A 13,389-nucleotide genomic window follows, 5' to 3' on the forward strand; every position below is an offset into this window, starting at 1 on the left:
TGTGTGTGTGTGTTTACCTCCTCTGGTTTAGGTATTATACGTTAAGTATTACTCAGACTATCAGAAGCCAGCTGCCGTCCTTGACCAAAGCTCTGACCTCAGAGGTGGAGTCATGACAAATGTCCCCATCGGAAAGGGATTGGAAACATTTCCTCCTTCTTACCGTCATATTTAAAATTAAATGTTTCATTCTTTGTCTGTGGTGAAAAGTCACGTGAGCAGAAACTCCCCCAGTGTTTTTAAGTATTTTGTTTCTTAAAGAAGAGAGAACAGCTCGTCTCGTCCTGTTCCTGCATCAGAGCTGCTCGTGTTTCAGATTGTGAGCAGATGTCGCCTCAGAGTCAAAACTCACATAGCAGAGAAAATGTATTTCTATTTCCTACGTTTTTTAAAAATCCTTCAGATCAACGAGGCCTCAAAGTGCAGGAGATAAACTCATTGACCAGTTTATTAGGTTCAAGTCAAACTAAGCAAGAGCCTGTAATTTTAAATGATGTCTTTGATTTTAGATCTTCTATCATATCATCCAGTTTCAAGTTTGTCATTATTACCAGATCTGTAAATTTGTACGTGGGGAAGGAAACTGTGTTTCTCAGGATGTGTTTACACGTACAAACAGTTAAAAGTGCAATAATCATAAAGTGCAATCGATCACCAGAGTTAAAACTGATTTGAAATAATAAAGAAACGTGATGTAATAAAAAGTCTTTGATTTGAAATGTTATTGTGTTTTGTTGCTTCTGGACTTTGATGTTTTGTTTTGTGGTTTTTATTTGTCCTCTTTGTAAAGTTATTATGATCATTATCATGATTATTATTATTATGATTGTTCTTGGGATTATTATTATGTTTTGCTTATTATCATTATTGTTTATATCATGTTTATTATGATTCTTATTGTTGTTATGATTATTATATTTATGACGGTTGTTCTTGTCACTGCTATTATGAGTATTGTGATTATTATTATTAATAATATTATTGTGATTATTGTTGTCAGTGGGTTGACGTCGCCTCAGTGTTTTTCACTTCTCCTCCTCATGGCTCATTTCCATGGCTGCGTCTCTATAGGCTGCTCAGCGGACTCCTGATTGGTCAGGAGGACCGTCCCCACAGAATGAAGCTCTGCTCTGATTGGCTCCCTGATGCCAACCTGCTGTGGATTCCCTTATTTTTCCTCCTCTTCTTCTTCTTCTTCTTCTCGTCCTCCTCTCTGCTCACACCGTTATCACCAGCAGCGGATCTGCTGCAGTGTTTCTCGACCGGAGGCTGAAGGGTCGTTTCCTCTGAGGGGAAAGCGAGGAGCGTTTCTTTTCTCACCGATGACTTTGGTCTGAGTTGAACATGCAGAGCTCCAAAGGCTTCAAGGTGGATGACTTCATCGCGGGATGGATCGGAGGTGAGCGGCTCGGACTTCTATCTGTTATCTTTAGATAAATCCCCATAGACTCAGAGACTGTGGTGGGGGCTGATGAACCGGGGGGTTGGGGGGTGTCGATACATTTAGCTGAAATAATAACCAGTGAACACACACGCGCACGCGCACACACACACACACTGAACCTGCAAGTCAGGTCAAGTGGTTTTGCTCCTGCAGCCCCTCGTACATGCAGCTCCAGTGTAAACAATGGAGAGATACCCCCCCTGCTCCTGTGTTCTCACTTCCGGTGTTCCGATGATGTGGCAAATTGAATTCCAGTGAGAAAAAACAATTTTTAAAAAAGTGGAATACACGCTGCATGTGCTGCGGCCGCTAGGGGCGCTGTTTGTGCATCTTGTTTTGTTGCACAAACAAACAAAGTGGGTCTCGACTCCTTCACACCGAAGAACATGTGGTTGGTTCAGTTCATGAATAAAACCTGAATCCAGAAGAAGCAGAAACTCAGAAAGTTTAGTCTCAAAAAAGTTTAAGTTCCTCAGAACAGAAGAAATAATTTGTTTTGTTTTTTTACGATTGACGTCAATTAAGTGAAGAGAAGATGTTTTGTGATGGTTTCACTCATCTGGACATTTAAATGACACAAACTGTTGTTAAAGATGGTTTTGTTTTGTTTTTATATATTTATTTATATCAAAATGGCACAATATGAAAAGTCATTATGGAAAATAAACTTTTTTTATTGTGTTTTGAAAAATGCTTCGCTCAACAATCGTGACTAGAATCTCACTCAGTAGAGCTCAAACTGCCAAAAAGTCAGAAACTTTATTTAACTTAACTTGGATCTGCACCAAATTTCAAACAGTCAATCAATGAAAATGTTGAAAAGCGTCTCATCTCATAAAGAAAGTTGCTGCTTGTTTTCTGGGCCAATGATCGTAATGTGGTATTTTGATTTAATCTGCACCGGCTGCCGTCATGAGGCCGATGCAGTTTGTACATCGACAAAATAAGCACAACATTATTGGTTGTGGACATTTTTTATCTGGACTTTCAGACAGTAAACAGTTTGCCTTGTTTTCCTTTGTGTTGCCATGTGTTGTGTGTTTGGTTGAGTGAGGAAAACACACAATGCACAGAGAGCAGCAGGAACAGCGGGTTAATAAGTGCACGCTCATTCACGGTTGCCCCAGTTTAACCAGTCTGCCGCTTAATTACTCCCAGTTTTATCTCAGCAGGGACACGATGAGCGATTAATGCTTCTGAATGTAAAGTTAATAAAAAGCTGCTCAAAAACTCAAAATAGATTTAATCAGTGGAAGATATGAAGAGATACAAAGGGAAGAGAGTGACTCTGAGTTTGACTTTTTCTTTCTGTCTTTCTTTCTCTTCCATGATGACCTTGTCGTTTGTCGTTGGGCTGCAGGAGCTTCCAGTGTGGTGGTCGGTCATCCGCTGGACACAGTCAAGGTATTTTGAGATTCTGGATTTTAATTCAACCATCTTGTTGTTATATAAACGAACAAACAACTGGATTTAATCGAGACCCATTGTCTGTTCGCATGTGGCACATCCTGTGTTACACAACAGCAATTAAGACTTTGTTTATTTATTCAGACAAGCTTGTTTGATGTGCAGCTGCAAATCTTTAAATGAAAAGTGGTCGTTATGAAATGGAAATGATGTATTTTCCTGGTAAAGTAAAGAATTCGAACATTAGAAACACCTGCAGTCAGTAGAAAGAGTTCGGTTCCAACTCCACGTCAGCACTTGTTCTTCTCACTCTCAGATCTTTTTCATTTGCTGTCGAGTGTCAACGCATCAATACTTTTTTGAATCGGGTAACAAGAAAACTACTGATTCACCTGAGATCTCCCTTCAGTCCTTTGAGAGTTTTATAAAACCAATAAAGAAAGTTCTGTGCTGGTCTGAGCTCAGTGGAAAGTGGTCTGTGGACCAGAAGCTCTGTTTTCTATTGACTTTAACTGTTGTTGTGTTTTGGTCGTTCTCTCTCTTCCAGACGCGGCTGCAGGCGGGGAGGGGCTACAGGAACATGCTGCACTGCATCCTCACCATCTACAGGAAGGAAACGGTAAAGAATCATCATAATAATCATAACAATAATAATAATAATAATAATACATCGCATTTATAAAGCGCTTTTCAAAGCTCTCAAAGACGCTTAAAGCATCGCAAACATTCTGTATCCACTGTGAATAAAGATGGACGACATGACGGCTCCCAAAAGGGAAGCCAAGGTGTCTCGCTCGCCCCCTAGTGGCTGGCTGCAGAACACAAACCCTGCCTCCTCCATGTTAGCAGATGGGATGGACCAAAACAGACTCTAGCAGCGTTCGGTATAGTTTGTCTTTATTTCTGGATCGTGGTCGGGAGCAGAGATGCGTCGTCCATCTTTATTTAATCAGAATCAGTCGTGTCTGACTTGAGGTTTTAATCTTTGTTATGTCCGCAGAGGAGGTTCTGCCCCCCGTCAGTTTGTCTGTTGGTTGGTTTGAAAACAAGATTACGTGAAAACTACTGTAAGGATTAATACAGAAGTTGGTGGAAGGAGGCGGTTTGGGTCAGGTTCAGATTCACTTTCTTTACATTGAGAGACGGAGCCTCAGCCTGTCAGAGGTTTGCGCTCTCTTGGAGTTCTCTGTAGTTAATGGCCTAAACTACATTTACATTGATTTGGTGCAGGTTGATTGAATTAGTGGAGGTACGAGCTCTACTGTAACTTTCTGCTTTACAGTTTAGTGCGAAATAACTTCACAGGCCCAAACGTATAATGACCAGTTTCCTGAGGACCAGACAAAATAAAAGAGAATTACATGTAATTAGTGGCTTGTTGTTGTTCACACACTGACCTGATTTAGTTGTTTGTTTCGCTGCCTCAGTTTCTCTGCAGGAATCCGAACGGGCTCAGCTGCATTGAGACGATTCTCAGCAGCAGTAAATCTGAACGCCGACGAGTTCTGCGAACAGAACAGAATTCTGCAAAATGAATCAAAGTGAATTGTGCAACAGGCTGAAAACTTCCTGTGTCACATTGTTGGAAACTGGAGAAACTCGTCTGCTACAGATGATTGATGATTTACAGTGTGGGATGGATCCTGCAACAGACCCCCTCTCCCCTGTTTGGAGGGGATTAATTTCCACATGTTCTAAATATTTGGCAGCAGCCCCCCCCCCATTTCTCATTCTAAGTGTTGTTGGCGCAGGACGAAAAACCACAAGTGCACACTACAGCTTGAAACAGTTGGTTTTCTTTCACCACTTGGAAAGTGTTTGTGTTTGTTCTGAGTCTCACGTGTTTCCTCTGTGTTCCTCAGCTCATGGGGTTTTTTAAGGGCATGTCGTTCCCGCTGGCCAGCATCACCTTCTACAACTCGGCCGTGTTCGGCTTCTTCAGCAACACGCAGAGACTCATAAGCAAGTATCGCTACGGCGACGGGCGGCATCCGTGCGGCATGCTGGACTTGACCGTGGCCAGCATGCTGACGGGCCTGATGTCGGTGGGCATCGGGGCGCCCGTGGATCTGGTGAAGATCCGACTGCAGCTGCAGACGCAGACGGTTCTCGCAGGTAAATCGGGGATCGTGGTTTTGTTGGTTTTTCTCTCGAGCAGCAGAAAGAAGGAGAAAGATGCTTCTCACGAAAACAGCTGCAGATAAACAGCTGTGCGGCAAACATGGCGACGCCCACTCACACCCAGCCTGTAACACCACAAAATGTGTTTACACTTTTCCTAGAAAGCTCAAGAAAGATCAGTCGTTGTTTCTTTGATACTTAGAAAACAGGAAAAGGGAAATAAGGAGAAATTAATGTTTATAAAAACATATATGATCATATTCAGATGGTGATGACATGTTGATGTGTCCTGCCGTCGTCATGCCTGGTTTGAACTCGATATCTCAGGAACGCTCTGATGGAATATCTTCAAGTTTGGATGAATTGCTTAGACTTTGTTGGTCAAAAGTCAAGGTCACAGATTTGTTTGCCTTGTGAACATGAACTTGAAAACACTTCGAGAGAATCAAACTTGGTACGAATGTTCACTTAGACTCAGATGAACTGATTAGATTTCAGTTGTTCAAAGTCAGAGGTCACAGAAAACCTCACATTAATCTGGAAAAACTTTCTGTCGAGTTCAAGTTTTCATGTTTTTTTTTTACGTTTTATTAGACTTTTAATGGATTATTGGAAATAAATATCGGCAAACTTGTAGATGCTGGAAGCCGTGGTTACTTTTCAGTATCTGATTGAAGTTATATTTCTGGTTGACTTTCTCAGTTAAACAATAAACTACTAAAACTGAGGTCAGAAGTTTAATGATGTGACACATGAATCATTTATGTGATGCACATTTGTTTATGGTGTCGTTCAAGCTCACCCCCCCGTCATGATGTGATGACGTGGGTCAGGTTCACACTTGACTTTACGTTTTTTTATAGAGCAAAGTGCCGTAACATTTACTGTGTCAATCAAATGTTTGAATGTCCTTTTAGTGAGTGATGCATCTGAAGCTTTATGATTCGATGAATCAGACTGTGATTCACAGAGGAAACAGAAACACCCTCAATAAGAAATATGAGGTTATAGCACTGACCTCCTCATCCTGTTCTTTTTCTTCAGAGAACTTAAATCTGGCTGGAAACGTGTCGAACGGCACCAACATCCCTCTGCGCTCGGTCAACATCCCCAACAAGACCCTGTACCGAGGGCCCCTCCACTGTGTGAGCAGCATCCTGCAGACCGAGGGCCTCCAGGGCCTGTACCGGGGGGCCGGGGCCATGATCCTGAGGGACGTCCCCGGATACACACTCTACTTCATTCCATACACCATCTTCTGCAACTTGTTGAAGCCAGATGCTACGTCGAGTCCTCATCCTGGTTCTATCTGGCTCGCGGGAGGACTGGCAGGTAAAATAACGTTTATTCTGTGATTACTGGGGTTTAGATTAATTAAGATTGAGTAATGACGGACGAGTACAGAGTAGAAAGGCATTAAAGTATATAGTAGGCATTAAAAACTATTTCACAGGATTAATTAGTTATTATTTATTTTATTCTGATTATAAATCATCAAAATCAGGATAACCTCATTTTGTCGTGGAGGAATTTACAGGATAAATACATATAGATCTTTTACATTATACAGATTATACAAACAGTTATTACATATTTTATAGCAGATACATCAATTATCATGTATTTCTATGCTGATAATACAGGATAAATAATTAGTTATTACATCTTTAAATGAATAAACTGGTAATTACATCCTGCTGATGACACACTGACAGGAAAGTTGCTTCCTAGTCCTGAAATGAAACAAAAAACTGGATCCAAGACATGTTGAAATAAAAAGTATATAGTATATATAAACAGTATATTTGCTTAATATTTATACACTTGTTTCTTTTGCTTTACATACGACTGCACGTTTCATCATCGTGATCACACACTTCTCCTTGTAGCTGCTTCCTGTTGCAGCCTCTTTACTCACGCATCTGTTTTTATTGACCTGTCGTGATATAAATACACGTGAACTCATGTAACGTGGGTGTGTGTGTGTGGGTGTGTGTGTGGGTGGTGGAGAAACAGTTTGAGCCTGTGTTGATGTTGATTTCCAGTTTAGCAGGAAAATACCTGAAGCCTTTTTCCATATGTCCAGAAAACTAATGCATGGTTTCCACAGGGCTTTAAAAAGTCTTGACAACAACCTTCTTGATCCTCTGGGTTCAAGTCCACTCAACTGAAACTGTCCTCCTCGCTGCCTCTGAGCAACTTCTCACTTCTAGAGCCGCCTCTCTCTCCTCTGTCCTCATCCTTCTTCACCCTTCTGCTGTGTTTGACACGGTGAACCACCGGATCCTTATTTCCTCCCTTCAGGATCTGGTGTCTCAGGCTCTCATCTTACCTCAAAGTTTGCACGTAACTTGGAGAGGACCTGTGTCAGAACCTCGTCCTCTCGCTCCTGGAGTCCCTCAAGGTTCCGTCCTGGGTCCCCTCCTCTTCTCTCTGCACACCCACTCTCTCGGCTCTGTCATTCACTCACATGGCGTTTTTTCTAACCACATCTACGCAGATGACCCCCAATTAATTCTCTCTTTTCCCCCCGGTCTGAAACTCAGGTAGAAGCACGAACAACATCTCTCAGTGGGTGTCCGCACATCACCTGAAAATCAACTTTGACAAGACCGAGCTACTTTTCCTTCCAGGGAACGGCCCCATCTGATCCGTGACCTTACTATCAGCACATCAACAACTCCGCAGTAGCCCCCACCCAGACCGCACGGAACCTTCACAATAAAAGTCCCAAACAGATACACTGCTTATGATGACAGGAAACACAAATTCACTGACCAACCTTCAACAATAAGGCAACTAAATAAAATAGCTTACAATAATAATAAATCTTTTGGTTCATTAGCTATATTTTGATTATTGTGTGTCTTTTTGCTTCTATAGTATCAATAATCGTGAAAACCGTTAAAACCGTGATATTTCCTCAGACAATAATCGTCAAAACCCTAATCTCACGCCTAGACTACTACAACTCCCAGAATGCAGCAGCTCGACTGGTCTTCAATAAGTTAACTCACACTCCTCCGCTCCCTTCACTGGTTACCAGTGGCTGCCTGCATCTTGCGTACCGTGCGGTGAACGGATCGGGTCCAGTCTACATCCGGGACCTGGTCAAACCTCACACCCCAGCCCGTCCACTCCGCTCTGCGTCGGCCAATCGGCTGCTCCCTCACTGCGAGGGACAGCTGCCACTCAACCACATCTCAACTCTTTGCCGTCCTGGCTCCTAAACGGTGGAACCAGCTCCACATTGACGTCAGGACAGAAGAAAGTCTCCACATCTTCCCCTAAAGGCTAAAGACTCATCTCTTCAGACTTCAAGAAGATGATGTCTAATAAACCACCGTCTACTATGATGTAGAGAAAAAAAAGACAAAAGTTAGTTGCACGTACATGAACTTTGTAGTTTGGCTTTTATTGAAGCTAATGTATTTACTTGATTCTTGCTGTTCTGGGTTTGTTCCCTCATGGTTGAATGCATGTATTGGCAGTGCCTTGGATATGATATGTGATGTAAATACATTTAAGTAGGTCTTAATTTTGTTCCAGTTCATTTAATGATCATTCTGTTGTGTTTGTTTGGTGACTTGCAGAGTTTGTAACGTCTCTGTGTGTCGTCGTTCTTTCTCAGTGATGCAGATATTAGCAAAACCACAACGTAGACCAACGTGGAACCGATCACTGACACATCAGTCAGTACTGATCTCAGTTCACTCAGCTGGTCTGAGGGAGAGGAAACCTTCTGCGTGTCTGTAGCGTATCGAGGGTAATTCTCTAATCGGCCACTTCACCTTATCTTTGATGATGAAGGAGTGTCAGTAATTCTGAGTCGTGTTTTTTTATGTTGTGCTTATTTCACATTGTCTGTTTTCCTCTCTGACTCCAAATAATATTTTTACGTATCCAGACAATCAAACCATTCTAATCAACCAGAGATGGTAGTTTTCAGTCAGATTTTACCATCAGCACCTGAATGCACCATTAGTTTTGGTGTCTGTCTCTTTTGAAGGTCGGAGCAGGTTCAACTGACGTCTCTTGAGTCGACCTTTGACCCCTCTGTGCTCCATCTGCCTTTGTTTGCTCGCTGAATGTCTTGACACTGATTTTCAGCGAACAAGCTGCAGGGAATTGAACCCGTAACCCTGGAAAGGTCTGTGCCTTGCCTCACCCGGCAGAGACTAAAGTTTGCCCTCCTCTTCCTCAGGGTCCATCTCCTGGGTCACGGCCACGCCGGCGGACGTGGTGAAGAGCCGCATGCAGGCCGACGCCCAGCTGCAGAGGAAGTACAGGGGAATCTTACACTGCATCGTCCACAGCTACAAGACGGAGGGAATACGGGTCAGCAAACCTTTTATATACATATTATTATATTATATATATATATAGTGAATATTACAATCACTGGTGATGTGCACTTTCACAGTTTTAAGACAAAGGTTCCAAACGTTATAAGTAACGTAGTAGTAAACCGAGCAAAACTTCAAATATCTGATGACAAAAATTCAACTTAAATAGTAGCTTCAGGTTCATTTACGAAAGTAAAAGTATTCACCAATTTATTATTTCTACAATTAGACAAATTAAAGTATAATACAAGTGCTGTAATGTCTTAAATACAGTGATTATTCTCCACATGTATATCAGATGTGAGGCTTCAGCAGGGTTTTAATAGCAGATGTGGGCCACGTCCCAACACGTACAGGAAATAAAACTATCTTTAATTAATTACAGAATTGTTATCATTTCATAAAGAATTACAAACCCTTCAGTACAGTCAGCAGCAGAGAAACTGTATCAGCTGCTGAACAGATGTTTAATCCTTCAGAAGTGAAACCTTAAATACACGTGCAACCCAGACGAGTCAGTTCTCAGGAATCGAACTTCCTTGAAACGTCTCGCAGGGACGTGATTCTGTCGTCGAATCAAAACTCAGCATCCAGACGGGCTCGTTCTGTCAGGACTCGTATTACAACATGGACAGAAAACAGCATCACATCCAGATACACAACATCAGAAACTAACTCCTGATGGCAACTGAGCAGAAAGCTGCTGATTAATCAGAGGAACGTGAATGGAGAGAAAACAATATTCAAATATCAGTTATTTTGCTGAAAACATTCAGCTCTCATCTGAAGATTTGATGTAGATATGTCACCGCTTCACGTCAGGTGTTGAATCCCAACTTGGCCTGAGACAAACGGAGCTGCTGCCAAGTTGGCAGCGTCCAAGTGTCTCGAGTTCATCGTGTCAAAGGTCCGAAAAGGTCCTGAAGCACCAGACTGGAAACAATCATCAATACCAGAGTCTGTGTGTGTTTCTGTGGAAGTGAACTGGACGGCTCTGGTCACCCGACGGTCACAGATCAATGAGTCGAGAACTCTGAGAGAAAGAAAAATGAACTATTACACTGTGATTCTCAGGTTTTCTGTTCCAACTGTCAGAGAGTCCGTCAGTTTAGATGTTGAGTTACAGACCTGAAACTAGAAATCACCCAGAGAGCTCAGACCTCAGATCTCTGTCGATCTCTTCTGCCCTGGAAGTGGCTGATTAATTATTTAACTTTTTAAATAAAATGATTTGACTTGACAGCAACAGAATCATTGGTGTAAATAATGAAATGAATGACGTTTAAATTTAGTTTCTGGGCCTGACATACTGGATATTATCTCACTGCCATGTTTCACAGGGCGACTCATGAATCAGTTGTGTCTGTACTTTTTCCTTTTATAACAGGACTTCTGCTCTGAAAAACATATTTTGAAATGAAATATAAAAACGTACATTTAATCAAAGTGTATTTCTGTGCAGGTCTTCTTCTGTGGAGCGTTGGTAAACGCCGTCCGAGGCTTCCCGATGAGCGCCACCATGTTCCTGACCTACGAACTCTCCCTGCAGTTCTTCAGGAGCCTCTAGGACGGAGGACTCGCGCTCCGCTCTCCACAGCAACACGAACCTCCGCAGCTTTGAGACGAGAGATCGATTCTGCTGCTTCGTGGCCTGAAGTTAGGTTTGAGCAGATTTAAAGACTTTCAGCACCTCAGGGTGAATTAATGAAAGAATGAGCTTCAGTCGCTGCTGCTCTTCAATGACGGGTTCATTGATGCTGCGCCTTATTTAGTCCAGAGGGTTTTCAAAGTGGGAGGCGTTCGTCAGACTCAGAGTGAAAGTGAAAGAAAATATGATACGAGTTCTAATATTAGTTATTAAAGGCAGAACAGTCTGAGTCGGTCATTTAGTTTAACAGAGTCAGACACTAATAAAAGACGTTTTAATCTGTCGAGGTAAATCTGGTAAAGTTATGTCAAACAGCAGCATTCTGTTATTTAACTCAGTTTATGAATGAGTCAAATAAGTCAGAATGAAGCTTTCAAACTTTGAATATTAACATTTATTTTTAGCAGCAAATATAAAACATTTCATTAGATTTCCTGCGTTGACTAGAAACCAGCATCGTGTACGTCTCAGTTAGAATTTGAAACATCCACCACCGGTCATGTGATCGTCTCTTCTTACACTTTGACTCGTGGCCTCAGACCCACAGTTGTCCTCGACTGTCCCCAGGTTCAGGTTCAGGCTGCAGGTGAGGCGTTGGCCACCAGGGGGCCTAAACTCTGTTAATCCAAACAGACAGAGGCAGCAGTTAATTAAATGGTTGAGAATTATATTAATGAAGCGAATAATAATGTCGATAATCTCGTTATTTAAGGGACGAGTGGAGGATTTCTTTGATTTTGATCAGTTTTACCAAAGAACAAGTTTTTCTTTATGATTTTGATGCAGAAACACAAAGAGCTGATTTATGAGTCAAGAGAATCTTTGAGATTAAAAACTTGGTCACAGAAAACAACCTTTAGACAAAGTTTAAATAGTTTGAACGTTATTCTTCATTGACTAATTTGACACTTAAATAATCATGTAAGTGATTATGACACAAATTGTCCGTTCCGACGAGTTTCCACCTCGACACCAGATCAGCTCTCGACCTGCAAATCTCCAAATCAATGTTTTTTAGTCTGAATGTGGCGACTCAGTGAAGAAAGGATCTTTGCACTTTGACCTCAGCGAGATGGAGAAATACGACTTCATGCTAAAATAGGAGTTTAAAGATTTTAAGAAAAGAGGATGTGACGTTTTCACCACAAATCCTTGAATCTAAATTTAATATATTTTCTCAGTGTTGAGTTGGTTTTTATTCCCTTTAGTTTTTATTCTGTTCTAAATATTCTTATTAGCTAGAATCAAATTCCCATTGAACATGACAATGACACGTGTTGTGTGTGTGCCTCCCATGTTACCGTCCACATGTGTGTAATATTATATTTGTGTGTTTCTTATATTAAGAAAAGTGAGTTTACAAGTTGACGCCACATTAACATGAGCTTTTTTCACAATACTATTAAAATGCATGATTCACACAATGAGCCGTTATAGCAAAGCTTTATATTAATTGCTTTTCTAAAGTCTGCAGCACAAATATTCAATCAATGACGTGTTAACAGGTTCGTAGCATCTATACCTAAAATAATTATTACTTTCACGATTTAAAGCCTTAACATTTAACGTTGTGTGTAGATTTTACTGCACCGGAAAGTGTTGTTTTATATTCTAAGACGTATTAATCTGCATCCTGAAGCTACTGATCCTCTAGATCTCTGCACACAGAGGATATTTCTCATTTTGGAGACAATATCCTGAATCATAACGTAGCCGCTGCCTTATAAGTGATATTTAAAATTGTTTCCTTGTCATGTAAATACTTGTAAATATGTGAACTGCCATTCCAGCTGTTGTGGAACCAGACGTGTCTTATTGTACATAAATAAAGCTTTTAACGTCCCGGGCGGCTCCGCTCCCTCAGATGTGTGCTGTGTGATACTGAGACGTTATCAGACGAGCTCTGTGACACGATGTGACAGCAGGAGGTCGAGTCTCAGCCCGGTGGGAAGAGTCGGGCTTCAGGGGAAACGCAGGCTGACGTTGGCCGAGTGCCTGCAGGCGGCTGATAAGAGCCCGACCCCCGAGGTCACGACCTCTGTCAACTGTTCCCTGTGTGGATTCACCTGAGCCTGTGATGCTGCACAACGTCCACCAGATGGCAGCGTCTCAACACGAAAGTCAAGCAGCCGCGGTTAGGAAATCAGCAAAATACACATTCATATCATATTAATGAGTACGTTGATTTATATCGTGATTTTTAAATTCCAACCTCATGATACTTTAACTTCTTCTTGCTTGAGTTTCACGTGAACAATTTAATAATGTCACAAGGATTAAGGATCATTTTAATTGGCTTTTTTTTAGGCATTTATTCATCACAAGTGGCAAATATAGAAAAACATAAGTCATAAGTCTGACGTGAAGGCAGCAGATCCACAGCTGGTTGGTTTCACAGATCAACTGAAGCACTGACCTGCTGC

The 13,389-nt window shown here is 41.6% G+C and overlaps 1 protein-coding gene across 1 annotated transcript; it reads left to right on the top strand.

Moving 5' to 3' along the window:
* Nucleotides 1-1,184: 1,184 nt before the first annotated feature.
* On the top strand, nt 1,185-12,809 carry slc25a48 (solute carrier family 25 member 48). The gene is made up of 7 exons (XM_035161470.2): nt 1,185-1,399; nt 2,805-2,848; nt 3,399-3,470; nt 4,714-4,966; nt 6,017-6,304; nt 9,177-9,310; nt 10,781-12,809. Exons 1-7 carry the CDS (start codon nt 1,345-1,347, stop codon nt 10,883-10,885), a joined length of 951 nt encoding a protein of 316 aa, XP_035017361.1. The 5' UTR covers nt 1,185-1,344; the 3' UTR covers nt 10,886-12,809.
* Nucleotides 12,810-13,389: the final 580 nt, after the last annotated feature.

The sequence above is a fragment of the Hippoglossus stenolepis genome, chromosome 7 (genome assembly GCF_022539355.2).
Source record: "Hippoglossus stenolepis isolate QCI-W04-F060 chromosome 7, HSTE1.2, whole genome shotgun sequence".
Classification (NCBI taxonomy): domain Eukaryota; kingdom Metazoa; phylum Chordata; class Actinopteri; order Pleuronectiformes; family Pleuronectidae; genus Hippoglossus; species Hippoglossus stenolepis.

Bases quoted from the DNA above. Each gene is read 5' to 3' on its own strand.
- slc25a48 (XM_035161470.2), top strand. From the start codon at position 1,345: ATGCAGAGCTCCAAAGGCTTCAAGGTGGATGACTTCATCGCGGGATGG. The intron at 3,471-4,713 runs GTAAAGAATCAT...TGTGTTCCTCAG, and splicing joins CCATCTACAGGAAGGAAACG to CTCATGGGGTTTTTTAAGGG. The intron at 6,305-9,176 runs GTAAAATAACGT...CCTCTTCCTCAG, and splicing joins GCTCGCGGGAGGACTGGCAG to GGTCCATCTCCTGGGTCACG.